The 27,410-nt window shown below is 48.9% G+C and overlaps 1 protein-coding gene across 2 annotated transcripts in view; it reads right to left on the reverse strand.

The window, feature by feature from the left end:
- The window catches only part of LOC146829460 (SWI/SNF-related matrix-associated actin-dependent regulator of chromatin subfamily A member 1), a 1,967,301-nt gene that overhangs the window by 603,056 nt on the left and 1,336,835 nt on the right, over nucleotides 1–27,410 (reverse strand). For both annotated transcript variants that reach the window (XM_085608144.1, XM_085608145.1), the window contains one exon: nucleotides 20,710–20,858. In XM_085608144.1, coding sequence (XP_085464270.1) covers nucleotides 20,710–20,858 — 149 coding nt within the window. The remainder of the gene's footprint in view (nucleotides 1–20,709; nucleotides 20,859–27,410) is intronic.

Raw genomic sequence — 27,410 nt, forward strand, 5'->3', positions numbered from 1 at the left:
TGTTTGGGTAGTGTAGGGGTACTGTTTTAGGGTTTACGGTAGTGCAGTGGTCTTTGTGTAGTTTAGGGGGTCGTGCTGGGGGTAGTGTTTTAGGGTTTAGGGTAGTGCAGTGGTGTTTGTGTAGTGTAGGGGGTCTTGTTATAGGGTTTAGGGGAGTGCAGTGGTGTTTGGGTAGTGTAGGAGGTCATGCTGGGGGTAGTGTTTTTGGGTTTAGCGTAGTGCAGTTGTATTTGGGTAGTGAAGGGGGCCGTGCTGGTGGTAGTGGTTTAGGGTAGTACATCGGTGTTTGTGTAGTGTAGGGGGTCGTGCTTGGGGTTGTGTTTTAGGGTTTAGTTTAGCGCAGTGGTGTTTGTGTAGTGTAGGGGGTCGTGCTTGGGGTTGTGTTTTAGGGTTTAGTTTAGCGCAGTGGTGTTTGTGTAGTGTCGGGGGTCATGCTGGGGGTAGTGTTTTAGGGTTTAAGGCAGTGCAGTGGTGTTTGTGTAGTGAAGGGGGTCGCGCTGGGGGTAGTGTTTTAGGGTTTAGGGTAGTGCAGTGGTGTTTGTGTAGACTAGGGGGTTGTGCTGGGGGTGGGTTTAGGGTAGTGCGGTGGTGTTTGGGTAGTGTAGGGAGTCGTGCTGGTGTAAGTGTTTTAGGGTAGTGCAGTGGTGTTTGTGTAGTGAAGGGAGTCGTGCTGGTGGTAGTGTTTTAGGGTTTAGGGTAGTGCAGTTATGTTTGGGTAGTGTAGGGTGTCGTGCTGGGGGTAGTGTTTTAGGGTTTATGATAGTGCAGTGGTGTTTGTGTTGTGAGGGGGTCATGCTGGGTGTAGTGTTTTAGGGTTTAGGGTAGTGCAGTGGTGTTTGTATAGGGTAGGGAGTCATGCTGGGGGTAGTGTTTTAGGGTTTAGGGTAGTGCAGTGGTGTTTGTGTAGTGTGGGAGGTCATGCTGGAGGTAGATTTAGGGTTTAGTGTAGTGCAGTGGTGTTTGTGCAGTGTAGGGAGTCGTGCTGGGGGTAGTGTTTTAGGGTTAAGGGTAGTGCAGTGGTGTTTAGGTAGCGTAGGGGGTCATGCTGGGGGTAGTGTTTTAGGGTTTAGGGTAGTGCAGTGGTGTTTGTATAGTGTAGGGGGTCATGCTGGAGGTATTCTTTTAGGGTTTAGGGTAGTGCAGTGGTGTTTGGGTAGTGTTGGGATAGTGTTTTAGGGTGTAGGGTAGTGCAGTGGTATTTGTGTAGTGTAGGGGGTCGTGCTGGGGGTAGTGTTTTAGGGTTTAGGGTAGTGCAGTGGTGTTTTGGTAGTGTATGGGGTAGTGCTTGGGGTAGTGTTTTAGGCTTTAGTGTAGTGCAGTGGTGTTTGTGTAGTGTAGGGGGTCGTGCTGGGGGTAGTGTTTTAGGGTTTAGGGTAGTGCAGTGCTGTTTGGGTAGTGTAGGAGTAATACTGGGGTACTGTTTTAGGGTTTACGGTAGTGCAGTGGTCTTTGTGTAGTGTAGGGGGTCGTGCTGGGGGTAGTGTTTTAGGGTTTAGGGTAGTGCAGTGGTGTTTGTGTAGTGTAGGGGGTCTTGTTATAGGGTTTAGGGTAGTGCAGTGGTGTTTGGGTAGTGTAGGAGGTCATGCTGGGGGTAGTGTTTTTGGGTTTAGCGTAGTGCAGTTGTATTTGGGTAGTGAAGGGGGCCGTGCTGGGGGTAGTGGTTTAGGGTAGTACATTGGTGTTTGTGTAGTGTAGGGGGTCGTGTTTGGGGTTGTGTTTTAGGGTTTAGTTTAGCGCAGTGGTGTTTGTGTAGGGTAGGGGGTCATGCTGGGGGTAGATTTAGGGTTTAGGGTAGTACAGTGGTGTTTGTGTTGTGAGGGGGTCATGCTTGGGGTAGTGTTTTAGGGTTTAAGGTAGTGCAGTGGTGTTTGTATAGTGTAGGGGTTATGCTGGGATATTGCTTTAGGGTTTAGGATAGTGCAGTGGTGTTTGGGTAGTGTAGGGTGTCATGCTGGGGGTAGTATTTTAGGGTTTAGGGTAGTGCAGTCGTGTTTGTGTAGTGTAGGGGGTCATGCTGGGGATAGTGTTGTAGGGTTTAGGGTAGTACAGTCGTGTTTGTGTAGTGTAGGGGGTAGTGGTTTAGGGTAGTTCCGTGGTATTTGTGTAGTGTAGGGGGTCATGCTGTGGGTAGTGTTTTAAGGTTTAGGGTAGTGCAGTGGTGTTTGTGTAGTGTAGGGGGGTCATGTTTTAGGGAATAGGATAGTGCAGTGGTGTTTGGGTAGTGTAGGGGGTCATGCTGGGGTTCGTGTTTTAGGGTTTAGGGTAGTGCAGTGATGTTTGGGTAGAGTAGGGGTTCCTGCTCGGGGTAGTGTTTTAGGGTTTAGGGTAGTGAAGTGGTGTTTGCGTAGTGTGAGAGGTCATTCTGGGGGTAGATTTAGTGTTTATTGTAGTGCAGTGGTGTTTGGGTAGTGTAGGGGGTAGTGCTTGGGGTAGTGTTTTAGGCTTTAGGGTAGTACAGTGGTGTTTGTGTAGTGTAAGGGATTGTGCTGGGGGTAGTGTTTTAGGGTTTAGGGTAGTGCTGGGGTAGTGTTTTAGGGTTTAGGGTAGTGCAGTGGAGTTTGTGTAGTGTAGGGGGTCGTGTTTAGGGTAGTGCAGTGGTGTTTGGGTAGTATAGGAGGTCATGCTGGGGGTAGTGTTTTTGGGTTTAGCGCAGTGCAGTTGTATTTGGGTATTGAAGGGGGCCGTGCTGGGGGTAGTGTTTTAGGGTTTAGGGTAGTACATTGGTGTTTGTATAGTGTAGAGGGTCGTGCTTGGGGTAGTGTTTTAGGGTTTAGGGTAGTGCAGTGGTGTTTGTGTAGTGTAGGGGGTCATGCTGGGGGTAGTGTTCTAGGGTTTAAGGGAGTGTAGTGGTGTTTGTGTAGTGAAGGGGTCGCGCTGGGGGTAGTGTTTTAGGGTTTAGGGTAGTGCAGTGGTGTTTGTGTAGTCTAGAGGGTTGTGCTGGGGGGTGGGTTTAGGTTAGTGCAGTGGTGTTTGGGTAGTGTAGGGAGCCGTGCTGGTGTAAGTGTTTTAGGGTAGTGCAGTGGTGTTTGTGTAGTCTAGGGGGTTGTGCTGGGGGTAGATTTAGGGTTTAGGGTAGTGCAGTTGTGTTTGGGTAGTGTAGGGTGTCATGCTGGAGGTAGTGTTTTAGGGTATAGGGTAGTGCAGTGGTGTTTGTGTTGTGAGGGGGTCATGCTGGGGTTAGTGTTTTAGGGTTTGGGGTAGTGCAGTGGTGTTTGTATAGGGTAGGGGGTGATGTTGGGGGTAGTGTTTTAGGGTTTAGGGTAGTGTAGTGGTGTTTTGTGTAGTGTAGGGGGTCATGCTGGGGGTAGTGTTTTAGGGTTTAGGGTAGTGCAGTAGTGTTTGTGTAGGGGTAGTGGTTTAGGGTAGTGCAGTGGTGTTTGTGTAGTGTAGGGAGTCAGGTTGTGGGTAGTGTTTTAGGGTTTAGGGTAGTGCAGTGGTGTTTGTGTAGTGTAGGGGGTCATGCTCGGGCTAGTGTTTTAGGGTAGTGCAGTGGTGTTTGGGTAGTGTAGGGGTTCATGCTGGCGGTAGTGTTTTAGGGTTTAGGGTAGTGCAGTGGTGTTTGTGTAGTGTGGGAGGTCATGCTGGGGGTAGATTTAGGGTTTAGTGTTGTGCAGTGGTGTTTGTGCAGTGTAGGGAGTCGTGCTGGGGGTAGTGTTTTAGGGTTTAGTGTAGTGCAGTGGTGTTTAGGTAGCGTAGGGGGTCGTGCTGGGGGTAGTGTTTTAGGGTTTAGGGTAGTGCAGTGGTGTTTGTGTAGTGTAGGGGGTCATGCTGGAGGTATTCTTTTAGGGTTTAGGGTAGTGCAGTGGTGTTTGGGTAGTGTTGGGATAGTGTTTTAGGGTTTAGGGTAGTGCAGTGGTATTTGTGTAGTGTAGGGGGTCGTGCTGGGGGTAGTGTTTTAGGGTTTAGGGTAGTGCAGTAGTGTTTTGGTAGTGTATGGTGTCTTGCTGGGGGTAGTGTTTTAGGGTATAGGGTAGTACAGTGGTGTTTGTGTTGTGAGGGGGTCATGCTGGGTGTAGTGTTTTAGGGTTTAGGGTAGTGCAGTGGTGTTTGTATAGGGTACGGAGTCATGCTTGGGGTAGTGTTTTAGGGTTTAGGGTAGTGCAGTGGTGTTTGGGTAGTGTAGGGGGTCATGCTGGGGATAGTGTTTTAGGGTTTAGGGTAGTGCAGTGGTGTTTTTTTTAGTGTAGGGGGTCATGCTGGGTGTAGTGTTTTAGGGTTTAGGGTAGTGCAGTGGTGTTTGTGTAGGGGTAGTGGTTTAGGGTAGTGCAGTGGTGTTTGTGTAGTGTAGGGGGTCATGTTGTGGGTAGTGTTTTAGGGTTTAGTGTAGTGCAGTGGTTTTTGTGTAGTGTAGGGGATCATGTTTTCGGGTATAGGGTAGTGCAGTTGTGTTTGGGTAGTGTAGGGGGTCATGCTGGGGTTAGTGTTTTAGGGTTTAGGGTAGTGCAGCGGTGTTTGGGTAGTGTAGGGGTTCATGCTGGGGGTAGTGTTTTAGGGTTTAGGGTAGTGCAGTGGTGTTTGTGTAGTGTGGGAGGTCATGCTGGGGGTAGATTTATGGTTTAGTGTAGTGCAGTGGTGTTTGCGTAGTGTAGGGAGTCGTGCTGGGGTAGTGTTTTAGGGTTTAGGGTAGTGCAGTGGTGTTTGTGTAGGGAGTCGTGCTGGGGGTAGTGTTTTAGGGTTTAGGGTAGTGCAGTGGTGTTTGGGTAGCATAGGGGGTCGTGCTGGGGTAGTGTTTTAGGGTTTAGGGTAGTGCAGTGGTATTTGTGTAGTGTAGGGGGTCGTGCTGGAGGTAGTGTTTTATGGTTTAGGGTAGTGCAGTTGTGTTTGGGTAGTGAAGGGGGTTGTGCTTGGGGTAGTGTTTTAGGGTTTAGGGTAGTACAGTGCTGTTTGTGTAGTGTAAGGGGTCATGTTTTAGGGTAGTATAGGGGGTCGTGCTGGGGGTAGTGTTTTTGGATTTAGGGTAGTGCAGTTGTGTTTGGGTAGTGAAGGGGGTTGTGCTGGGGTAGTGTTTTAGGGTTTAGGGTAGTACAGTGATGTTTGTGTAGTGTAGGGGGTCGTGCTTGAGGTAGTGTTTTAGGGTAGTGCATTGGTGTTTGTGTAGTGTAGGGGGCATGCTGGGGGTAGATTTAGGGTTTAGGGTAGTGAAGTGATGTTTGGGTAGTGTAGGGGGTCGTGCAGGGGTAGTGTTTAAGGGGTTTAGGGTAGTGCAGTGGTGTTTGAGTAGTGTAGGGGGTCGTGCTGGGGGTAGTGTATTAGGGTTTTGGGTAGTGCAGTGATGTTTGGTTAGTGTAGGGGGTAGTGTTTTAGGGTTTATGGTAGTGCAGTAGGGTTTGTGTAGTGTAGGGAGTCGGTCTAGGGGTAGTATTTTAGGGTTTAGGGTAGTGCAGTGTTTGTGCAGTGTAGGGGGTCATGTTTTAGGGTTTAGGGTAGTGCAGTTGTGTTTGGGTAGTGAAGGGGGTTGTGCTGGTGGTAGTGTTTTAGGGTTTAGGGTAGCACAGTGGTGTTTGTGTCGTGCTGGGGTTTGTGCTGGCTGCAGTGTTTTAGGAGAGTGCAGTGGTGTTTGTGTAGTGTAGGGGTTCATGCTGGGGTAGTGTTTTAAGGTATAGGGTAGTGCAGTGGTGTTTGTGTAGTGTAGGGGGTCTTGCTGGGGGTAGTGTTTTAGGGTTTAGGGTAGTGCAGTGGTGTTTGAGTAGTGTAGGGGGTCGTGCTGGGGGTAGTGTTTTCGGGTTTAGGGCAGTTCAGTGGTGTTTGGGTAGTGTAGGGGGTCGTGCTGGGGGTAGTGGTTTAGGGTTTAGGGCAATGCAGTGGTGTTTGAGTAGTGTAGGGGGTAATGCGGGTATTGTTTCAGTGTTTTGGGTAGTGCAGTGGTGTTTGGGTAGTGTAGGGGTTTGTGCTGGGGTAGATTTAGGGTTTAGGGCAGTGCAGTGGTGTTCGGGTAGTGTAGGGGGTCATCCTGGGGGTAGTGTTTTAGGGTTTAGAGTAGTGCAGTGGTGTTTGTGTAGTGTAATGGGTCATGCTGGGGGAAGTGTCTTAGGGTTTAGGGAAGCGCAGTGGTGTTCGGGTAGTGTAAGGTGTCGTGCTGGGGGTAGTGTTTTAGGGTTTCGGGTAGTGCAGTGGTGTTTGGGTAGTGTAGGGGTACTGCTGGGGGTAGTGTTTTAGGGTTTAGGGTAGTGCTGTGGTGTTTGTGTAGTGTAGGAGGTCATGCTGGGGGTAGTGTTTTAGGGTTTAGGGTAGTGAAGGGATGCTTGGGTAGTGTAGTGAGTACAAGTGGGGGGAGTGTTTTAGGGTAGTGCAGTGGTGTTTGTGTAGTGTAGGGGGTAGGGCTGGGGCTAGTGTTTTAGGGTTTAGGGTAGTGCAGTGGTGTTTGGGTAGTGTAGGGGGTAGTGCTGGGGTAGTGTTTTAGGGTAGTGCAGTGGTGTTTGTATAGTGTAGGGGGTCGTGCTTGGGGTAGTGTTTTAGGGTTTAGGGTAGTGGTGTGGTGTTTGTGTAGTGTAGGGGGTAATGTTTTAGGGTTTAGGGTAGTGCAGTGTTGTTTGTCTAGTGTATGAGGTCATGCTAGCGGTAGCGTTTTAGGGTTTAGGGTAGTGCAGTGGTCTTTGTGTAGTGTAGGGGGTCGTGCTGGGGATAGTGTTTTTGGGTTTAGGGTAGTGCAGTTGTGTTTGGGTAGTGAAGGGGGTCGTGCTTGGGGTAGTGTTTTAGGGATCAGGGTAGTGCAGTGGTGCCTGTGTAGTGTAGGGGGTCATGCTGGGGTGGGTTTAGGGTAGTGCAGTGGTGTTTGTGTAGTGTAGGGGTTCGTGCTGGGAGTAGTGTTTTAGGGTTTAAGGCAGTGCAGTGGTGTTTTTGTAGTAAAGGGGGTTGCGCCGGGGTTAGTGTTTTAGGGTTTAGGGTAGTGCAGTGGTGTTTGAGTAGTGTAGGGAGTCGTGCTGGTGATAGTGTTTTAGGGTTTAGGGTAGTGCAGTTATGTTTGGGTAGTGTAGGGTGTCGTGCAGGGGGTAGTGTTTTAGGGTAGTTCAGTGGTGCTTGTGTAGTGTAGGGGGTCATGCTGAGGGTAGTGTTTTAGGGTTTAGGGTAGTGCAGTTGTTTTTGGGTAGTGAAAGGGTGGTGCTAGGGGTAATATTTTAGGGTTTAGGGTAGTGCAGTGGTGTTTGGTTAGTATAGGGGGTCGTGCTGGGGGTAGTGTTTTGGTGTTTAGGGTAGTGCAGTTGTGTTTGGGTAGTGAAGGGGGTCGTGCTGGGGTAGTGTTTTAGGGTTTAGGATAGTGCAGTGGTGTCTGTGTAGTGTAGGGGGTCATGCTGGGGGTAGTGTTTCAGGGTTTAGGGTAGTGCAGTGGTGTTTGGGTAGTGTAGGGGTTTGTGCGGGGAGTAGATTTAGGGTTTAGGATAGTGCAGTGGTGTTCGGGTAGTGTAGGGGGTCATGCTGGGGGTGGTGTTTTAGCGTTTAGGGTAGTGCAGTGGTGTTTGTGTAGTGTAATGGGTCATGCTGGGGGAAGTGTCTTAGGGTTTAGGGAAGCGCAGTGGTGATCAGGTAGTGTAAGGGGTCGTGCTGGGGGTAGTGTTTTAGGGTTTAGGGCAGTGCAGTGGTGTTTGGGTAGTATAGGGGGTTGTGCTAGGGTATATTTAGGGTTTATGGTAGTGCAGTGGAGTTTGTGTAGTGTAGGGGGTCGTGCTGGGGGTAGTGTGTTAGGGTTTCGGGTAGTGCAGTGGTGTTTGGGTAGTGCAGGGTGTCATGTTGGGGGTAGTGTTTTAGGGTTTAGGGTAGTGTAGTAGGGTAGGGCAGTGGTGTTTGTGTAGTGTAGGGGGTCATGCTGGGGATAGTGTTTTAGGGTAGTACAGTTTTATTTGGGTAGTGTAGGGGGTACTTCTGGGGTAGTGTAGTGTAGGGGGTCATGCTGGGTGTAGTGGTTTAGGGTAATGCAGTGGTGTAGGGGTCATGCTGGGGTTAGTGTTTTAGGGTTTAGGGTAGTGCAGTGGTGTATGTGTAGTGTAGGGGGTCATGCTAGGGGTAGTGTTTTAGGTTTTAGGGTAGTGCAGTGATGTTTGTGTGGTGTAGGGGGTCAGGCTGTTGTAAGTGTTTTAGGGTTTAGGGTAGTGGAATGCTGTTTCGGTAGTATAGGGGGTCGTGCTGGGGGTAGTGTATTAGGGTTTAGGGTAGTGCAGTGGTGTTTGTGTAGTGTAAGGGGTCGTGCTAGGGGTAGTGTTTTAGGGTTTAAGGCAGTGCAATGGTGTTTGTGTAGTGTAGGGGGTCGTGCTGGGGGTAGTGTTTTAGGGTTTAGGGCAGTGCAATGGTGTTTGTGTAGTGTAGGGGGTCTTGCTGGAGGTAGTGTTTTAGGGTTTAGGGTAGTGAAGTGGTGTTTGAGTAGTGTACGGGGTCGTGCTGGGGGTGTTTTTTTTGGTTTAGGGCAGTGCAGTGGTGTTTGTGTAGTGTAGGGGGTCATGTTGGGGGTAGTGTTTCAGGGTCTAGGGTAGTGCAGTGGTGTTTGGGAAGTGTAGGGGATTGTGCGGGGGTAGCTTTAGGGTTTAGGGTAGTGCAGTGGTGTTTGGGTAGTGTAGGGGGTCATGTTGGGGGTAGTGTTTTAGGGTTTAGGGTAGTGCAGTGGTGTTTGTGTAGTGTAATGGGTCATGCTGGGGGAAGCGTCTTAGGGTTTAGGGTAGCGCAGTGGTGTTCGGGTAGTGTAAGGGGTCGTGCTGGGGGTAGTGTTTTAGGTTTTAGGGTAGTGCAGTGGTGTTTGGGTAGTGTAGGGGGTTGTGCTTGGGGTAGTGTTTTAGGGTAGCGCAGTGGTGTTTGTGTAGTGTAGGGGGTCGTGCTGGGGGTAGTGTTTTAGGGTTTAGGGTAGTGCAGTGGTGTTTGTGTAGTGTAGGGGGTTGTGCTGGGGGTAGATATAGGGTTTAAGGTAGTACAGTGGTGTTTGGGTAGTGTAGGGGGTTGTGCTACGGGTAATGTTTTAGGGTTTAGGGTAGTGCAGTGGTGTTTGTGTAGTGTAGTGGGACTGGATCCGGAAACTTTTTGCCACAGCATCCCTGCGCACCAGGGAGCAGGGCGACACCACGCGACTCCGCCTAGGCGGGCGAGGCCACATAAGCCCCACCCCGGCGCGCCTTAATCAGGTTTCTTCTGAGAACTTTTCCGTGCCGCAATGCGGAACCACCAGGCAAACTGTGAGAGCAGAGGAACAGTGTGCGAAAGAGTAGAAACAAAGAATGGAGTCAAGCGACACCATAAGGAGCAATGCAACACTGCAGCCTCCAAAGGCAGAGGCGGAATAAAGAACAGAGCAGAGCCCCGAGCAGCCACCCTGTAACCGCCTTCCCACTCCTCCCACGGAGACAGGGAACATATGTAAAGGCAGGACACCTGTAGCAGGCCTACAACCCCCACCCGGAAATAGGGAAGGGGAGCCAGCCCCAGAACAGACAGGACAACAACAACAACCACCCTCCAAGCCACCCCAGCACAGAGGGCAACCATCCTCCAAGGAACAAGGGCAGGGCATGGCCAGGTGACCCCCAGAAAGAGGACGGCAGAGGGGCAGGGACCCCCAGCAGCAGGAGGAAGAGAGGGAGGGCAGAGATTGAAGGTAAACCCCCCGAAACCTGGAGCAGCCTGAGTAGCGTGGCACAGGAGCACCATAACCCCATCCTCCAGAGAACCAGGGGAGGAAGGAACAGCAACAAGATGGAGCAACCCGCCAAGAGCAAAGGAATGCACTCACAAGAGACACAGCCCCCCACCAGGAGGCGAGTGCCGAGACCAACCCACGGATCCTCGCAGAACAGGGAGGAAGGGCGGGTCGTGAAGGACTCTGTGGCTAGAATCGTCTCTACCTGATACCGAAGGTAAGTAACTCGTACATCTGATAGAGACTACTAGCCGCAGTTTCCTTCACGTAGAATAGATACCCTAGCAATACCCACGGGGAAGGAGGGTCTGCGAAAGGACCCCTCCGCCCATAACAGGACAGAGGGTCACACAGGGGACCAGACCTGCGGACCGGACAATAACCTGGCCCCTCCCAGGCAAGAGGAGCCCCCCACACGCAGAACACCACCGACCCCAGAGGGATGGGGGAAGAAGAAAAAAGGGGGGGCGTTCACACTCACGATAGAGGAACCAAGGGCCAGGCCAGAGAGGCCGAAGTACCCCACACCCCTTCAAGGCAATAAGCTTCCCTCCAAAGCCAGGGGGAGAGCCCAGAGGGACCAAGGAAATGAGGGAAAAGAAGGCTAAGCCACACCAGATGGAAGGCAACAGGCCAACCGCAGCGGCGCTAATAGACAAGCTGCCAGAACGAAGAAAAATCAGCCCAGGGCCCCAGGAAGACCGAGTGGGCAACACCTGACAAGGGAGGGCACAGAATTATCCCAAGCAGGGGAGAAGAGGAAAGGGCCGGACACACCCCCACGAAGGGCCGCGCACACGCCCTCAAGAAGCAAAGCAACATACAGAAATGCCATGTAGAACAGGCACCAAAGGGCCACCAGAACTCCCCAGCAGAGCGCAAGCTGTATAACAGCTACCACTACCCCACATAGGGTATGTTAAGTCCCAAGACATGGGAACCCTCTTTGGAAGAACTTCCGCAACAGAGGAAAAAACGAAAGAGCCACAGGGAAAACACCCCGCGAACGGCTTGACAATCAGCCCAAAGAAAAACAGAAGGCCAAATCTCTGGGCCAAGTCTGCGTAACAGTGCTAGCAAAAAACACACACACAGCGAACAAGGGCCGTCCAGCAGCCAACACTGCCAAAGCCCCCACAAGGAGGACTCAACGGCCAGAAAACACACTCCACCGCAAGAGCGACCGTCCCAAGAAGGACCAGAACCAGCTCAACTCCTTAATCACTGAGGAGGAGAAGGAGGAGGGGTATAAGGGGGAGGAGGAGGAGGACGGAGCCCCACCAGGAAACTTTGGATGGCAGAGTTAGCTGGGGCATGGAACAACAGGCTACCATCAAACGGGAGATCAATGAGCCGTTTCCGAATATTTTCAGGGAAGACGCCGTCCCGAAGCCAAGCATGGCAACGGAGAGCGAATGAGGAAGCCATGGCCCAGCCCAGCACCTCCGAGATGTCCAGAGCGGAGTGAAGGATAAATGCCGCTAGCTTGCGGTTACCCAACGCATGACGCCGTAAGTTCACCTGAACAGTTTCCTGTGAAGCTGCGGCCCCCAAAGACTCAACCGAGTCCCACAGACTAGAGGAGGCCCTAGCCAGGACACACAAGGTGTTCAGGGCCCGCAGGGCCGCGCTGGTCGAGGCAAACATGTTGCGCTCCCAAGAGTCGAGCCAGAGGGCCTCCCGGGAGGGCGGAGTCAACAGCAGCGGCAGGGAGGGAAAGGCAGTCCGCAAAAGAGGACTGGCGGCAGAGGGGTGGAGGGAAAGACATGCAGGGTCACGCGGCGCCGGAAGGTGCTGGTGTAGAAGGTGATGAGGCACCGGATCCCCTGAGGCAGGAAACCCCCAAACTCCTGTCAGGGACGAAAGGAGGGAACCCTCAATTGGAAGCAAGATCTCCCTCCCACCAGAGCCCTGGTGGAGAACCTCCAAGAGATGATCCGTCGGGAAATGAGCAATCGGTCACCCATGCGCAGAATATCCACAGTCGTGGACACCGTGTGAGCAAAGGCCGCACCCGCCTCTGTAGGGCCCCGCGGTGGAGAAAACAGCTCCTCCGTGGGCGACGGCTGCAGACTAAGGCGGCCGTCCCCTAAGCCAAGCGGAACGGGCAGGGGCCAGACCTGGAAGGTAGGAGGAGCCGAGGAATGGGGGACCTGCCGCTCCTCCGGCAAACACCGCAGCCTCAGAAGCGGCGGGAGCCACCCTTTGACAATGCCGGTGAAAAAGACACCACTCGGCGGCCAGTCTCCGGGGAGGACGACACCAATATGCAGGCAGCCTCCGGAGAATAGGGACCGTCCGAAGACGGCTCTGCAACTCGACGCCTGTCAGGAGCCGTAGAGTCCGCCGCCTGAGGCAGAGCGGTAACGCCAGCCTGCGCCGAAGGAGACGCTGGATAGGGCTCCTCGAAGTCACACTGCGCCGGGGACCGAAGCGGGCCGGAGTCACAGTGGACAGGGGGCGGCGTCGGATTCGCGCCGACTCGACCTCCGCCGAGGCAGCCGCCTGCGTGGAGGGACGAGAAGGACCAGGGGAGTGACACGAAGCCCTCCGCCAGCATAGGGCCAGTATACGACAGAGGTGGTCCGGCGAGCCATGCGGCGCTGCCAGGGCCGACCCAACCTCCGACTCGCCCTCCGACGAGGCAGCCGCCTGCGTGGAGGGACGAGAAAGTCCCAGAGGCGGGCGAGGGGTTCGCGCCCAGCCTCGACATGGAGCGGGACGAGGAGAGTCCACTGACCTCCGTGGCGCTGCCCGGTCCATCAGCCGCCGGTGCTGTAGCGGCGTCACCTCAGCCTTAGACACCTTGTCAAGGGACCGAGCGGGGCTCGGAGATGCGACCTGAGCCCCGTCGACCTCACGCGACACCACAGGGACTCCCGTGGGAGTTTGCTGCGAGGCAGAGGCGCCGTGGTGTGAAGGAGGGACCACAGAGGAGCCGCACCCCAACAGTACCACATCCTCCAAGCCTGGATCCGACCCAGTCGGTGCCGGGGCCGGAGCCACCGGTGGCGCCACGGAAGGCACCGCGCAAGGCAAGGGAGCCGCTGACACCCCAGGAGGGGAAGGAGGAGGAGGAGATGCCAGCGAGGCCTGCAAAACCGACGCGTATGTCTCCATCTGGGCTCTCGACGCTCCATCACCGGAAAATGGTGGGTAGGAGGACACGCAGGGCCGCATCACCCGCAGAGAGTCCACGCCCCCGGCAGGCCGAAACCCGGCCGCCGGGGACAAACTGCAACACTTACCCACCGGTGAGCGACGCTCTCGCGACATCAGGGAAGGGCGATGATGACGACCACGGCCGTATCTGAAGCCGTCTACCGAGGCTGATCGAGGGGAGGAGGTCGACCGGGAGAGACGAGCCGAAAGAAGTTTCATTCGACGCTCCCGCTGCTACTTCGGCTTCAACTGTTCGCACGCCTCACAATCCGTGGTGCCGTGATCCTCCCCCAAACACCACATACAAATGCGATGAGGGTCCGTCGCCGACATAAGACGCCTACACGACGTGCAAGCTTTGAAGCCCGAAGGCATTTGCACACTGTTCCACCAAAAGGACGAAAATGATGAAGAAAAAAGGGCCCGAAACAGGCCCGCAGCAAGACCGGATCCGCGTTGCACGCGGAAAAGGAAAGAATTGACGTAGGCGCACCGGGGTGGGGCTTATGTGACCTCGCTGATGTCACGTACGTGGACAACGACAAGGCAGAGTCGCGTGGTGTCGCCCCGCCCCCTGGCACGCAGGGATGCTGTGGCAAAACATTTCCGGATCCAGTCTCACACCTGGGTATAATTCTACGTGAAGGAATCTGCGGCTAGTAGTCTCTATCAGATCCACTGGTCTAAAAATGTCCTAGACTTCCTCTGGCAGAAGTCACCACTCATGAACGGCAGGATAATGGTGGCTTAGGCTTTTGGGTCTGACATTCAGAGCCCCGGCTAGGTAATTGGGGCTTAACCAGATCCCCTAGCGGAGTGCCCTAGACCCGGTCTCAATGCCGTCAGATGAAGGAGATGAGACCGTAATCCCCTTGCTTCTTGACGTACCGCATCGCTGATGTGTCGTCCATCAAGATCTGGATGGACATACCTTGGATGGAGGGGGGGGGGGCCGGGGGAGTCTTGAGCACCTGACGAATTGCTTGCAGTTTCAACAGGTTGATGTGAAAAACTTCTTCTTCTGAAGACCAGAGGCGTCTGATCTGCAGGTCTTCCAGGTTAGCTCCCCATTCCAAGGTGGAGTCATCCATCACTACTGCTGTTATGGCTGGAGTGGGGGAGAAAGCCATCCCACAGTTGAGATTCACTCACTCTCCCACCAATCCACTTTCACCCCAGTGCTGGGGGAGAGCAGGGTGGAGTCCGCCAGGTCCCCCTGTACTGGCCAATGGAGGTCACTCATGTGTCAACACACGTGTGTGATATGCAGAATACCAGCAGACTTAGTGTAGGAAATTGAGTTTTTTGATAGAGGGGGTTGAAGTCTCTTCTTACGACATAACCACAATCCCTGTTAGGGTGAACCACAAAAGGCACTAAATCAACCAGTGCTTAACCCACAAGTTTCTTGGCTGAAACAGCAGTCAAGCATAACTTAAAGGCATAAGTTAAAACACACCACAAGAAAATTCCCACACTAATTTAGAAAAATAGAGAACATTTTAAATGACACCAAAATAAAATTAATTAAATCAAACCGGGATTTTGAATTTTTGAAATTTTTTATGGAAAAATAGCACCTAAAAGATCAAAGCACCAAACACGGGTATCTAGTTGCATTTACCGGGAAAAGCAATGGAGCACCATTTGGATACACGTAGTGGATTGGGTCGGGTCTCACACTTAAAAGAAACTGTGAAGAAAAATGTCTGAGAAGGCAAAGTTCAGAGGGGCAAAGGAGCTGGTGGTGTCCGAGGAGGAGGCGTCATCGTCGGGGAGCCGCTGGAAGAAGTTGCGGTGAAGATTTCTACCTTACGCTTTGTCACTTTTTTGGTAGTCGAAAATCTCCAGTAGGACGAAGCTGTAGGCTGCTGCCTACGAGGGCTCCATGAGGCCGGATGTGCTTCCGAAGAGGTCCCACAGAACAGGATTAGCTGCTGCAGAGAAGAAAGTAGGAGGAGCTACCAGCTACCACAAAGTCAGGCCAAAGGTGATGCACCTTGGAAAGATTGGTGAGCAGATAGGTCCCTGACATCTGTCGGTTCTCAGGGCACATTTTGGTGATTATTTTCTCTAAGTCTCAAGTTTCAGTTTTTGGGTAATTGGGTGCCTTTAGCACCACTTCCAAGGGTCCAGGACTGGGTGGGCACCACTTGAAGGACAGGGCTCACTTCAGGCAGTGTCCAGGTGAAGAGTTCAAGGTTGCTGGAGCTTGTTGTGTCTCTGTAGCTCAGCACAGAAGGCCAGCCTATTAGCCTTTGGGAGTAACTCTAATTGTTCTGAGCTCAAACAGCAAGTCAAGCTTCAAGCAGCAGGGCAGTCCTCTGGTAGCAGAAGGGTAGTCTTCTGAGGTACAAGCAGGCCTCAAGCACAAGTCAGTCTTTTGAAGTACAAGGCAGTAATTCTGCCAGTCTCTGAAGAGTGGAAAAAGTTTAGACTTCCCTTCACATCTGGTTCTGGAAATTTCCTTCCTCCCCTGCCCAGAGTCTAGGGTGACAAAAGACCGGTATCAAGTTATTTTTGAGTGTGCTGGAGGCAGTCCCTTTTCAATATAAATGGGGTAGAGAACAGCTCCGCCCTTCCCATCCTGACAGGATGGCCTATCCTAGCAACTAGTACCACTTTAACTTACTGTAGGGAGGAGTGCAAAAAGGCCAAATGTCAACTATTCACAATCATGTTACCAAGGACCAGGCTACAGGCACCAAATGGTTAATACAGGAAAATGCCAACTTTCTAAAAGTTTCATTTTCAGAATTGTGACTTATAATCAGACTTTACCATTAAAGAGAATAAGAGAATTTTAAATTACAATTCATTTGTGTCCAAAATTGATATTTCTACCTGCTCCAAATAACAAGTTCGCACGTATTGTATGTTAAAAGGTAACAATGTATTATCTAACGGGAGAGATAGGCCTTCCAGTGGTGAAAAAGAGGTTTTCACTACCAGGATATGTAAAACTTAAAAATACATGTCCTACTTTTTTAATAGAAAATAACACAACCAGCGAGGTCATGGACACTGCGCACTGTTCCTTAAGGGTAACAAACCTTTTTGAAATGTACATAAACATACAATTCTTTCATAAGGAATTAAAACACGAAATTGTAGTTCAAACATAACATTTTAGTGCTGTTAACATATTTAGGCATATGTAACAATCCAATGTAGATACACTTCTGTTTTATACAAACATCAATGATGTGGTCATAACATAACGTAACGACATAATAATGGCGTCAAAAACAATTTCGCGTTCACAGTTGAAATAGTCTTCAAAACAGAAATAAACACATTCGCATCAATGCGGTATATGCTCACCAGTGTGATGGAGATAACCGGGCTGATGAAAAGGCTGCTGACGAGCATAAAGTGTTTCTGTGAAATTAAAAAAGGCGCCGGTGATTACAGGGCCATAGTAAACACGACGGGCGGAAAATTCGGTTGTAAAATATACCGCATTGATGCGAATGTGTTTATTTCTGTTTTGAAGACTATTGGATCGCATTAAGATTGTGTATCATTATTCCCACAGCACTCATTCAACTTTCATTCAACATCTCGTAGAAGGTTGCCAATTTTTATCCTCACAATCGGTGAGCTCCCATTTTGTGTCCACCTCTTCTGACACACACCAGCACCACGTCACGTTTGCTTTCTTGACCCCGCTCAATCCCACATGATTTTCAGTTCACCCTCTGTTCGCTATATACTCATCACTAACTGTTCTGATAACTGCCTTATCACCCCTGTAAGCACCAGTAACCCATGCACAACTTTTATTTTTGGTCTCAGCAGCGTTTCACTTTTTTCTTCATTTGCATAATGGTTTATTCATTGCAATAGATGTAGTTACATTGAATACTGAACAGTCTTGCTACTCTTATTGTTAACCACGATCACATGTTTTTTCGATTTCCCACTCACAGTGCCTCTTTCGGTGTCTGTTAGATATTCACATCTACGTTTTAGTTAATGTGACATTTCTATTTCATAGGTCCCCTGAAGAAGGGACGTGCCAGTCCCGAAATGCATCGGGCATGATTTCCAAAATTTCAACTGTGAACGCTAAATTGTTTTTGACGCCATTATTATGTCGTTACGTTATGTTATGACCACATCATTGATGTTTGTATAAAACAGAAGTGTATCTACATTGGATTGTTACATATGCCTAAATATGTTACCAGCACTAAAATGTTATGTTTGAACTACAATTTCGTGTTTTAATTCCTTATGAAAGAATTGTATGTTTATGTACATTTCAAAAAGGGTTGTTACCCTTAAGGAACAGTGCACAGTGTCCATGACCTCGCTGGTTGTGTTATTTTCTGTTCTACTTTAAACACTTGGTTTCACAGCAAGCGTTACACTGCAGCACCCTTGTCTTTAATGAGAATAGCCAGTTGAAAGGTTTATAAAGGTGTGCGCGCCTCCTCACACACATTTATCTAGCTACTTTTTTAATACAATGTACCCAGCCCCTATGGGCTATTTAGCGTCTACCTTAGGGCTCTTATATATATTAAAAAGGAAGGTTTAGGCCTGGCCAAACATTTATTTGCCAGGTCAAATTGGCAGTTTAAAACTGCACACAGGCTGCAATGGTAGACCTGAGACCAGGTCTGGTGGACTCGTGGACTAATGCGCCAACTGTAGGGACCTGTGTTTGACCTCATAGTCACAAGTTCAAATCCCCGCAGGTCCACTTAGCCTTTCATCCCTCTGAGGTCGATAAAATGAGTCCCGTTGAGATGGGCAACAATAAACATTTGTAATTCAGTGCCAAGACACCCTTCTGGGTGAACGTGTGCTTTGCAAATGCATGTTATTTTAAGAGGTTAGCACAATAAGTGCTGCAAATCAACTAGTAGCATTTAATTTCCCGGCCCGGGTACACTTGGTACCACTTTACTAGAGACTTGTAAGTAAATTAAATGCCTGATTATGATCTTGGCAGATGGGATACTCCATCACAAACGTGACGGCTATCCCGTCCGCCGTATTACAATTTCCATTATATATAATGGAATTTGCAAAACGGTGTGCCAATCAGGTTAAATCAGGTTGGGACAATTTGACCATATTTTAAGGAGTGAGCACAAGCACTTTAGTGCTGTTTTGCAGAGGTACAGTGCACAGTTTCACATAGACCTAAAACAAAAAAAAAACTAATTTCAGCAAACAGGAGGGCAATTTGGGGCGAAGGCCACACGAAAGTCTGACTGGTCTTACACTTAGATATTTCAGAATCTTTAGGACTAGGACGTGTGTACCTTGCTGAAATGTTGGAACCATTTTGTGAAGTTCGAGGATCTTCTGATGCAGAGGAAAGGCACAAAGAAGGCTTGTGTCCTGTGCCAACCATAAGAATTGGAGTCATTTGGAGGGCTAGAGGTGAGATTTGGGCTTGTTGATTGAAAATCCCAGGTCGAACAGCAAGGATGCTGTTGATTGCAGATGGTGTGATACAACCTCTGACAAGTCCGCTTTGATAAGCCAGTCATGATACGACTTCTGACAAGTCAGCTTTTATAAGCCAGTCGTCCAAGTACAGAAAGATTGGAATGCTCGACCTTCTGAGATGGGCCATCACCTTTGTGAAAACTCGAGGTGCCAATGTTAAGCCAAAGGGTAGCACTGCAAATTGGTAGTGTGTAGAACCAACCACAAACCAAAAGCACTTCCAGTGTAACCACAGGACAGGGATGTGGAAGTATGCATCCTGGAGGTCAAGTGACATCATCAAGTCTTTAAGACCCAATGCCAGTAACACTTGAGCTAGGGTCAGTATCTTCAACTTTAGGAGAGCTGCCACCTCTTGTTGTAGTATGACCAGGTGATCTGAAAGAGAGGGAAAGAGTGGAAGGGTTTGGAGGGTGGACCATGAAGGAAGGGAAGGATGTAACCCCTTTCCACAATTTGCAGGACCCACTGATCTGAGGTAATGGCACTCCAAGCCAGGAGAATGCAGAACACCCAGCCTCCCACAGGTTCCGTATGGAATTGGGGGAGCAGACTAGATATGCTTGCCCGGTGGTGCTGGGAAGGAAGAGGAACAAGGTAAATTAGTGGATCCATGCCCCTTCTTTGGCTCTACCTCTGTACTACCAGACCAATGGGTTTAGTTCCTGCTGTGTTCGTGGCTAGTATTGTTGCAACTGACGAAACGAGAATCCACTTGAGAAGCCATGAAAATGCAGAAATTTGTGATCATCTCTAAAAGGGATGGCAGCTGAAGTCCCAAGGAGCAGGTTGTAGCTTTGCTTGCCCTAAATCTCTCTAATGTCAAATCAGCTTTTTCTTCAAACATGCAAGAACTGTTGAACAGTTGATCCATCAAATTTGCCTGAATTTCAGGAGAGAAGTTGTAAGGATGGAGCCAGGCATATCTCCAGATTGATACTTAGGTACCCATAGCATGACCAAGTCAGATGTGTCCAAGCCTAGCTTTATAATATGGAGAGAGGTCTTGGATCACATTCTGATAATGGAATCTCGTGTCTTGTAGTACATGAAGAACCGGCATCCAAGCCATATCCTAGAGGGCATGTTTGTAGAATGCAGGGAGACAGTTGGCATTGATGGACATCAGAGCCATACTTCCTGCCAGGAATCATTGAAGGAAAGATCCTGAACGATTGTCCAGATAAGAAGAAAGCCTGAGTGACCAGGCTCACAGGTGTAGGGTGAACTGATAGGAAGGGTGGGTCACTTGGAGCTGGGCGATAGCCTTGTGCCACCAGCTTCTTGACAGCAGGAGTAGAAGTTGTTTTTTCCCAGGGTGCCAGGACCGGGTATAAAAGGGCATTTTTAAAGGGCAGCAAGGTGCTGCACCCACCGGGTCTTAGGTTCCACTGCAGTACCCCGTATATGACATCTGGTGTGCTTTTCCAGCAGGATGCAGGATACCATCAGACCCAGCACCCTGATAATTAGTCTCACCAAAATCTGAGATTGAGGTTGAAACCTCAAGATTATAGTCTGGACATTATGGACTCTCTCTGCTCATGGAGAGCAGGAGTGGAACTGCACTGTATTCAGAATGGTTCCAATGAAGGGCAACATCTAAGAAGGGAGTCAGGTGTAACTTCAGCATGTTGACAGTGAACCCCAGCAAATGCAAAAGGTCAGCCGTAGTCTGGAGGTGGGTGGCTACTGCTTGGGGAGAGGAAGGGGAAGACTGAAACCCCCGACTGACCTCTGCAGATGAGCTGCAAACACCACCATCACATTTGTTAACACCTCAAGAGGTGCTGGTGAGGCCAAAAGGGAGCACAATGAAATGAACATGCTTGTGACCTATCAAGAACTGCAGGAAATACCTGTGGGCTCGTAGGACAAGGATATGAAAATAAGAGTCCTGAAAATCCAATGCCACTTTCCAGAGCAGACAAGACCTGACCCAGGGTGAGCTTTTTAATTTCTCCTTCCGCAGAAAGGCCTTGAGAGAGAACAGATCCAGGATAGGATGAAGTCCTCTGTCCTTTTCCTGCTCCAGAAAGTAGCAGGAATAGCAACCATAACCTACTTCTGGCACAGGCAATCTCTCTTCAATGCTTTAACTGGGGTAGTAAGCACTACATAAATCTAATCACAAAACAATTTGCGCACAATGGATATTGCATTACTGGACATTCATGAAGCTGTTCCTAATGCCTAGTCTTCTCTTTGTGTCAGAAAATAGCCTCACCCTTCTCTGTTCTCACAATGTCTTACGTTTTCAACAAAATTGATTCCTTTTTCGGCTTTTTCACAAGGGCATATAAAGGAAACATAGGCTGCCCTTTGGTCGACAGGAATCAGGAATAGTGGTCAATACATGGGTGGGTGGACTGCGATAAATTTTATTATTGACTTATAGGCATATTTATGAATTATGATTCTGCTGATCATAACAATCTCTTCTGAAATTCACCAAAAATTCTCACCTTCCTTTCACCTCTTTCCAAAATCGTAGTGATATCTTCATCTGTGAGCTCACTGTCTTTGGATGCAAAAACATGGGTAGCTCCATGTCGGATCATCTGTAACATTTCATCCTTGCCCAGTTTATTTGACTGCTGGTCTATCAGCCTTCCTAGCATAAAAACAGGTAAATATTGATAAGTCCTAATAAAGTCCTCCAAATGCAGAAGCTAATTATAAATAGACAACAAACCAACTTGAAAAAAATGGTTTTCTGCAAGGTCTAAGAGATACAGCTATCAGTAACTAACATAGGTATTCTGAAAATAGTGATTGCAAAAACAATTGAGCATTTCCAGATAAAGATTATGTAAAATGTGCACATGGAGCAAATTATGTTTTGCACTGTATTTAATGCTTAAGTAATGGAGTACATACATTCTGCTAAGTCCAGGTTACATATAAAATATAGCACAGTGCTAAAAAAAGAGCATATGATATCTTTTTTATTTTTGATGACCTACAGTAATAAGAAGTGGAAAAATATATTACATATTAAAAATATGAGATAAAACAAAGCATGACCCAAAATCAGTCTGCTCTTATTCTTATTACAACTACAACATCCAAAGTGCAAAGCAGAGTTTCTTCTTTGTTGTAGCAAAAGTTATTCGAGGATCACAATTTTTTTATTGTTTTAAACTTAATCAGAAAATATATGCTATACAAACCTTAGTTGTTTTATATATATATTTGCAATGGTGGAAGAGTCTTTACGTAATGAACAAGTTACTTACCTTTGGTAACGCCTTATCTGGTACCTTGTCGCAGATTCCTTACATGTGAATTTCCCCAGGCGTCAGCCTGGATCCAGAAGATTTTTCGAGAGACGTGAGATTTTCCCTGCATGCCAGTAAGTGGTGTCAGTCAGCTCTCCATGGCGTAGTAGGGGCGTTTGCTCTGGAAGTGATGTCAGTGTCACCCATATTGGTGCACCGAAGTCAGTTAATTTTCATGACTTTCCACGCCAGGAATGAGGAGCCATGAAGTGCACTGACACTAGTGTGTCTAATATAGGGCCCTGAGAGGGATCATTCATTACCCTAGAAATCTGTCTGCAAAGCGGGGAGGAAGGTGGGTTGGTAAGGGATCTGCGGCTAGATATTTTCTACCAGATAAGGCGTTACCATAGGTAAGTAACTTGTTCATCTGATAGACATCTAGGCGCAAGATGCCTCCCTTTGAATAAATACCCAAGCAATACTACCTCCGGTGGTGGGTCAGCAGACAAATTTTGACTAAGAAGTCCTGCAGAAACGAACATGTGAAGTGCTGGTCCCTGTGGACCTGACTGTACAGGCAGTATTGCTGGGTAAACATGTGCAAACACCCATGTTGCTGCCTGACAGATGTACAGGACTGGAACTCCACAGGCTAGCGCAGTGGTCGCAACCTTAGCTCTGGTGGAATGAGCTCTCAGGCCTTCAGGAGGCTGCTTCTTGGCCAGTGTGTAGCAGATCTTGATGCAAGGAGGACCCATCCAGAGATGGTCCACTTCTGCACCACCTGACCTTTCTTCGCCACAACATAGCCCATGAAGAGTTGGTTGTCCACCCGGAACTCTGTTGTGCAGTCAAGGTAGAAGGACAACGCTCTTTTTGGGTTCAGAGGGTGGAGTCACTCCTCTTCTTTGGAGGGATGTGAAGGAGTATAGAAAGTGGGCAAAGTGACAGATTGGTCCACATGAAATTATGTTACCACTTTTGGCAGGAAAGAGGCCATAGTACAAATCACCAGTATGTCAGGAAAAACAAACGGGGAGGGAGATTTGGGTGATAAAGCCTGCAGCTAACTCACCCTCCTTGCCAATGTAATTGCCACGGAAAGGCTGTTTTGATGGTGAGCAGCCTGAGGAAACAATTGTATAAAAGTTCAAAGGGAGCACACATCAGAAATGTGAGAACCAAATTACGGTCGCACTGAGGCATAATGAAAGGGAAAGGTGGGCATATATGTACAAGACCTTCGAGAAATCTATTCACAATGGAAGATTTAAATAAGGGTGGTTGGTCAGGCAGCCAAAAAGAGGCGGAAATGGCAGAAATATACCATTTCAAAGTGCCCAGAGTAGAGCCCTGCTGGGAAAGGGTAAAAATAAAAAGTACAATCTCAGAGAGGGAGGCAGAAAGAGGGTCAATAGACTTTTCTGTACTATATGAAACAAACTTCTTCCATCGGCAGGCATATATTGTTTGGTGGAGGGAAGCCTGGCTGCCAGAATTACAACACAGACTTTGGGAGGAAGGTCAAAAGTTATCAACTGCCACCGCTCCATCTCCACGCAAGAAGGTGAAGAGTTGCCATGTTCAGTTGGAGGACCCTCCCATGCTGCTGCGAAAGAAGATCCTCACAAAGGGGCAGTGTGATCAGAGGATTGATGCTCATATGCAGCAGCTCAGAATATCAGACTCTCCGTGCCCAGTCCGGAGCAACAAGGATGACCTGGGCTTGGTCGTTCCTGATCTTCTTGAAAACCCTGGGCAGGCGTGGTATGGGCAGGAAGGCATACAAGAGGTCTGAGCTCCACTCGAGACGAAAGGCGTCTCTAAGAGAGAGCTGCCTTGGAAACTCCAGCACGCAAAACTGCTGACATTGTGCATTCTAGGCAGAGGCAAACAGATCTAACCAAGGCTCTTCCCAGTGTTGAATGAGATTTTGCGCCATCAACGAGTGGGCACCACATTCGTGATACGCTAGGCATAGATGGCTGAGTTTGTCCGCCCTGGCGTTCAAGGAACCTGCCTGATGTTGAACCACCAGGGAAATGCCCTGCTGCTCCAGCCATGTCCAGAAACAAAGGGCCTCTTGACAAATGGTCCATGACCCCACCCCACCCTGTTTGTTGCAGTGGTGTACAGACAGAATATTGAGTTGTTTTTTTCGAACTACAACAATATCGAGTTTGAAATATTGGGGTACAATAATATCGACAGCAAGAATATCATGGTACGAATATCGACAGTAATGTAAGAAATATCTTTTTTTTAATATCGAAGACTAATATCATTTGTAAAAATGTTGTTGTTAATAATATCGATATTGATATTAGTGTTCTGTATTTTAGTATGTGTGTTAAAAGTATGTGATGTAATTTTTTGGTTTAAGAGTAGTTTTTTTAAATGTATGTGTTAAATTTTTAGCAGTAATTACTTTTATGTAAATTAATTTTTGCGTATTTTAGTTCTGTAGCGGGGTGTGGGTTTATAGGGGAATAGGGTGGGAAGTAATTTAATTATAAAAAAGTAATTATTCATTTGTATTTATTATTACTTATAATTAATTTAATATTAATTGGTTATTAATTATTAATTAATTAATTAATAGATTATATCAAGTGTGTTATTTGTTTAGGAGCGGGTTGTGGGTTTATAATGGAATAGGGTGGGAAGTAATTGAATTATAAAAAAGCAATTATTAACTTTTTATGTATTATTATTTATAATTAATTTATTATTAATTGTGTTTTTTAGGAGTGGGTTGTGGGTTTATAGGGGAATAGGGTGGGAAGTAATTTACTTATAGTAAAGTACTTAATATTTATTCATTAGTATGTATAATTAATGTATTAGTAATTATTAATTGTATATTTAATTTTAATAATTATTTAATTGATAAGTATGTTAATTTTCACCCTCTACTATCAAACACTTTCCCTACTGTTGCACTCACTGGAGTGGGAATATTCATTTTCAATCCTACGCTAGCAAACACTTTCCCTACTGTTGCACTCTCTGGAGATGGGAATAGTAATTTTTACCCCTACGCTATCCAACACTTTCCCTACTGTTGCACTCACTTGAGTGGGAATAGTAATTTTTACCTCTTCGCTATCCAACACTTTCCCTACTGTTGCACTCACTGGAGTAGGAATAGTAATATTTACCCCTACGCTATCCAACAAATTCCCTACTGTTGCACTCTCTGGAATGGGAATAGTAATTTTTACCCCTACGCTATCCAACACTTTCCCTACTGTTGCACTCTCTGGAGTGGGAATAGTAATTTTCACCCCTACGCTATCAAACACTTTCCTTACTATTGCACTCTCTGGAGTAGGAATAGTAATTGTATCCCCTCCTCTGTGCAATATTTTCTCTACTGTTTTAGTTAATGTAGTGTAAAGAACAAGTTACTTACCTTCGGTAACGATATATCTGTAAGAAACATTAGTTAGTTAGATTCCTTACCTTACGGGGAGGATGGGTGGGGCGGTGAGGAATCTAACTAACTAATGTTTCTTACAGATATATCGTTACCGAAGGTAAGCAACTTGTTCATCTGAAAGAAACACGTTAGTTAGATTCCTTACCTTAGAATAGATATCCCAGCAATACCAACCCCGGGGGTGGGTCTGCGAACCAAGATCACACCAGTAAGTCCTGGAGAACGGAACGGCCAAAGAAGCCGTCTCTCTGGACTTGGCTGTCCAGGCAGTAATGCTTAGCAAGCGTGTGCAGCGAGGCCCACGTAGCTGCCTGACAAATGTCCTGCAGAGGGACTCCCCGCTCCGGGGCAGTAGTAGCCGCTGTGGCCCAAGTGGAATGGGCCCGCAGCCCCACAGGAGGTTCCTTCTTAGCCAAGGAATAACAGGCCTTAATGCACACGACGACCCACCGAGAGATGGTCCGCTTGTGTACTGCCCGCCCCTTCTTAGCGCCCACGTAACTAACGAAGAGTTGGTCGTCCACCCGGAACTGTTTCGTATGGTCCAGATAGAATGACAGCGCTCGTTTTGGGTCCAGACAGTGGAGCCTCTCTTCCTCTTTCGAGAGATGCGGAGGCGAAAAGAAGGTGGGCAAAGTAACAGACTGGCCGATGTGAAAGGCAGTTACCACCTTAGGGAGAAAGGAAGGACGAGTCCTGAGAACAACCTTGTCCGGATGGACAGAAAGGAAAGGAGGCTTAGAAGAGAGAGGCTGGCGCTCACTCACCCATCTAGCAGAGGTGATGGCAACCAGGAAAGCAGTCTTAAGAGTCAGAAGATGAAGAGGACAATTATGAAGTGGCTCAAAAGGAGCGCACATCAGATAGGTTAACACCAGGTTCAAATCCCACTGAGGCATTACGAAGGGGACAGGAGGAAACCTTTAAAGAATCGAGCAACAACAGGGGACTTGAAAAGAGAAGGCTGATCAGGAAGTCGTAAGAAAGCAGAAACAGCTGAAAGGTATCCCTTGAGGGTGCCCACAGCAGAGCCCTGCTGGGCTAGGAAAAGAAGAAAGAGGAGAACCAAAGAAAGAAGGGCGGAAAGGGGATCCACAGCCTTTGCTGTGCACCATGCCACAAATGTGTTCCACATGTAGACGTATACCGTTTTAGTGGAGGGACGCCTGGCTGCCAGAATGACATCACAGACTTCAGGAGGCAGGTCAAATGGCATCAACTGCCGCCGCTCAATCTCCAAGCATGGAGGTGGAGGCTGGACAGGTTCGGGTGGAGGACCGTCCCCTGCTGCTGCGACAGAAGGTCCTCCTGAAGAGGCAGTCGAATCGGGGGATCGATTGACAGACTGAGTAGCTCAGGATACCAGTATCTTCATGCCCAATCCGAAGCCACAAGGATGACTTGGGCCCGGTCGCGCCTGAGCTTCATCACTCTGGGCAGAAGTGGTATAGGCAGAAAGGCGTACAACAGACCGCAGCTCCACTCGCGATGAAAAGCGTCGCCGAGCGAGTGCCGCCTTGGAAATTCCAACGCGCAGAACTGATGACATTGCGCGTTCTCTTCGGTGGCAAATAGATCTAACCAAGGCTCTCCCCACTGCCAAAAGAGGCCTTGCGCCACGTCCGAGTTCAGACGCCACTCATGATCCATCATGCACCGGCGGCTGAGTTCGTCCGCCCTGGCGTTCAGAAAACCCGCCAGGTGTAGAACCACCAGGGTGATGCCCTGATGTTCCAGCCATGTCCAGAGGCACAGAGCCTCCTGACAAAGGGTCCACGACCCCACCCCGCCTTTTTTGTTGCAATACCACATGGCTGTTGTGTTGTCCGTGAACACCTGCACTACACTTACCCGGACAGAGGGAAGGAATGCCTTCAGTGCAAGCCGGATCGCCCGCAGTTCCAAGAGGTTGATATGGAGCCGGGACTCCGCCGGAGACCAGAGGCCTCTGATCTCCGCCCCTCCCATGTGGCCCCCCATCCCAGGAGGGACGCATCCGTCACCACTACGTGCTCCAGTTGGGGTAGGGAGAGGGATCTGCCACTGACCCAATCGCGGTCCGTGAGCCACCACAGCAACTGTCTTGCAGTGCCCTCTAAGATCAGGATGCGGTCGGACAGGTTGCCCCGATGCTGGGCCCACTGGAACTTCAGGTCCCACTGCATAGCCTGCATCCGCTATCTGGCGTGATGTACCAGCAGGATGCAGGAGGCCATCAGACCCAGCAGCCGCAGCACCAACCTGACCGAAATCCAGCATAAAGGCTGACAGATCGGAATCAGAGACTGAATATCCCGGACCCGCTGTTCCGGAGGATAGACCCGGAACTGCGTCGAGTCCAGAACCGCTCCGATGAAAAGGAGCTTCTGAGAGGGACTCAGATGCGACTTCGGCACATTGATGGAGAACCCCAGCAAATGCAGGAGGTCGGCCGTAGTCTGGAGGTTGGAAACGACTGACTGGAGCGAGCCCGTCTTCAACAGCCAGACATCGAGATAGG

The sequence above is a fragment of the Triturus cristatus genome, chromosome 5_2, assembly GCF_964204655.1.
Source record: "Triturus cristatus chromosome 5_2, aTriCri1.1, whole genome shotgun sequence".
Taxonomy (NCBI): Eukaryota; Metazoa; Chordata; class Amphibia; order Caudata; family Salamandridae; genus Triturus; species Triturus cristatus.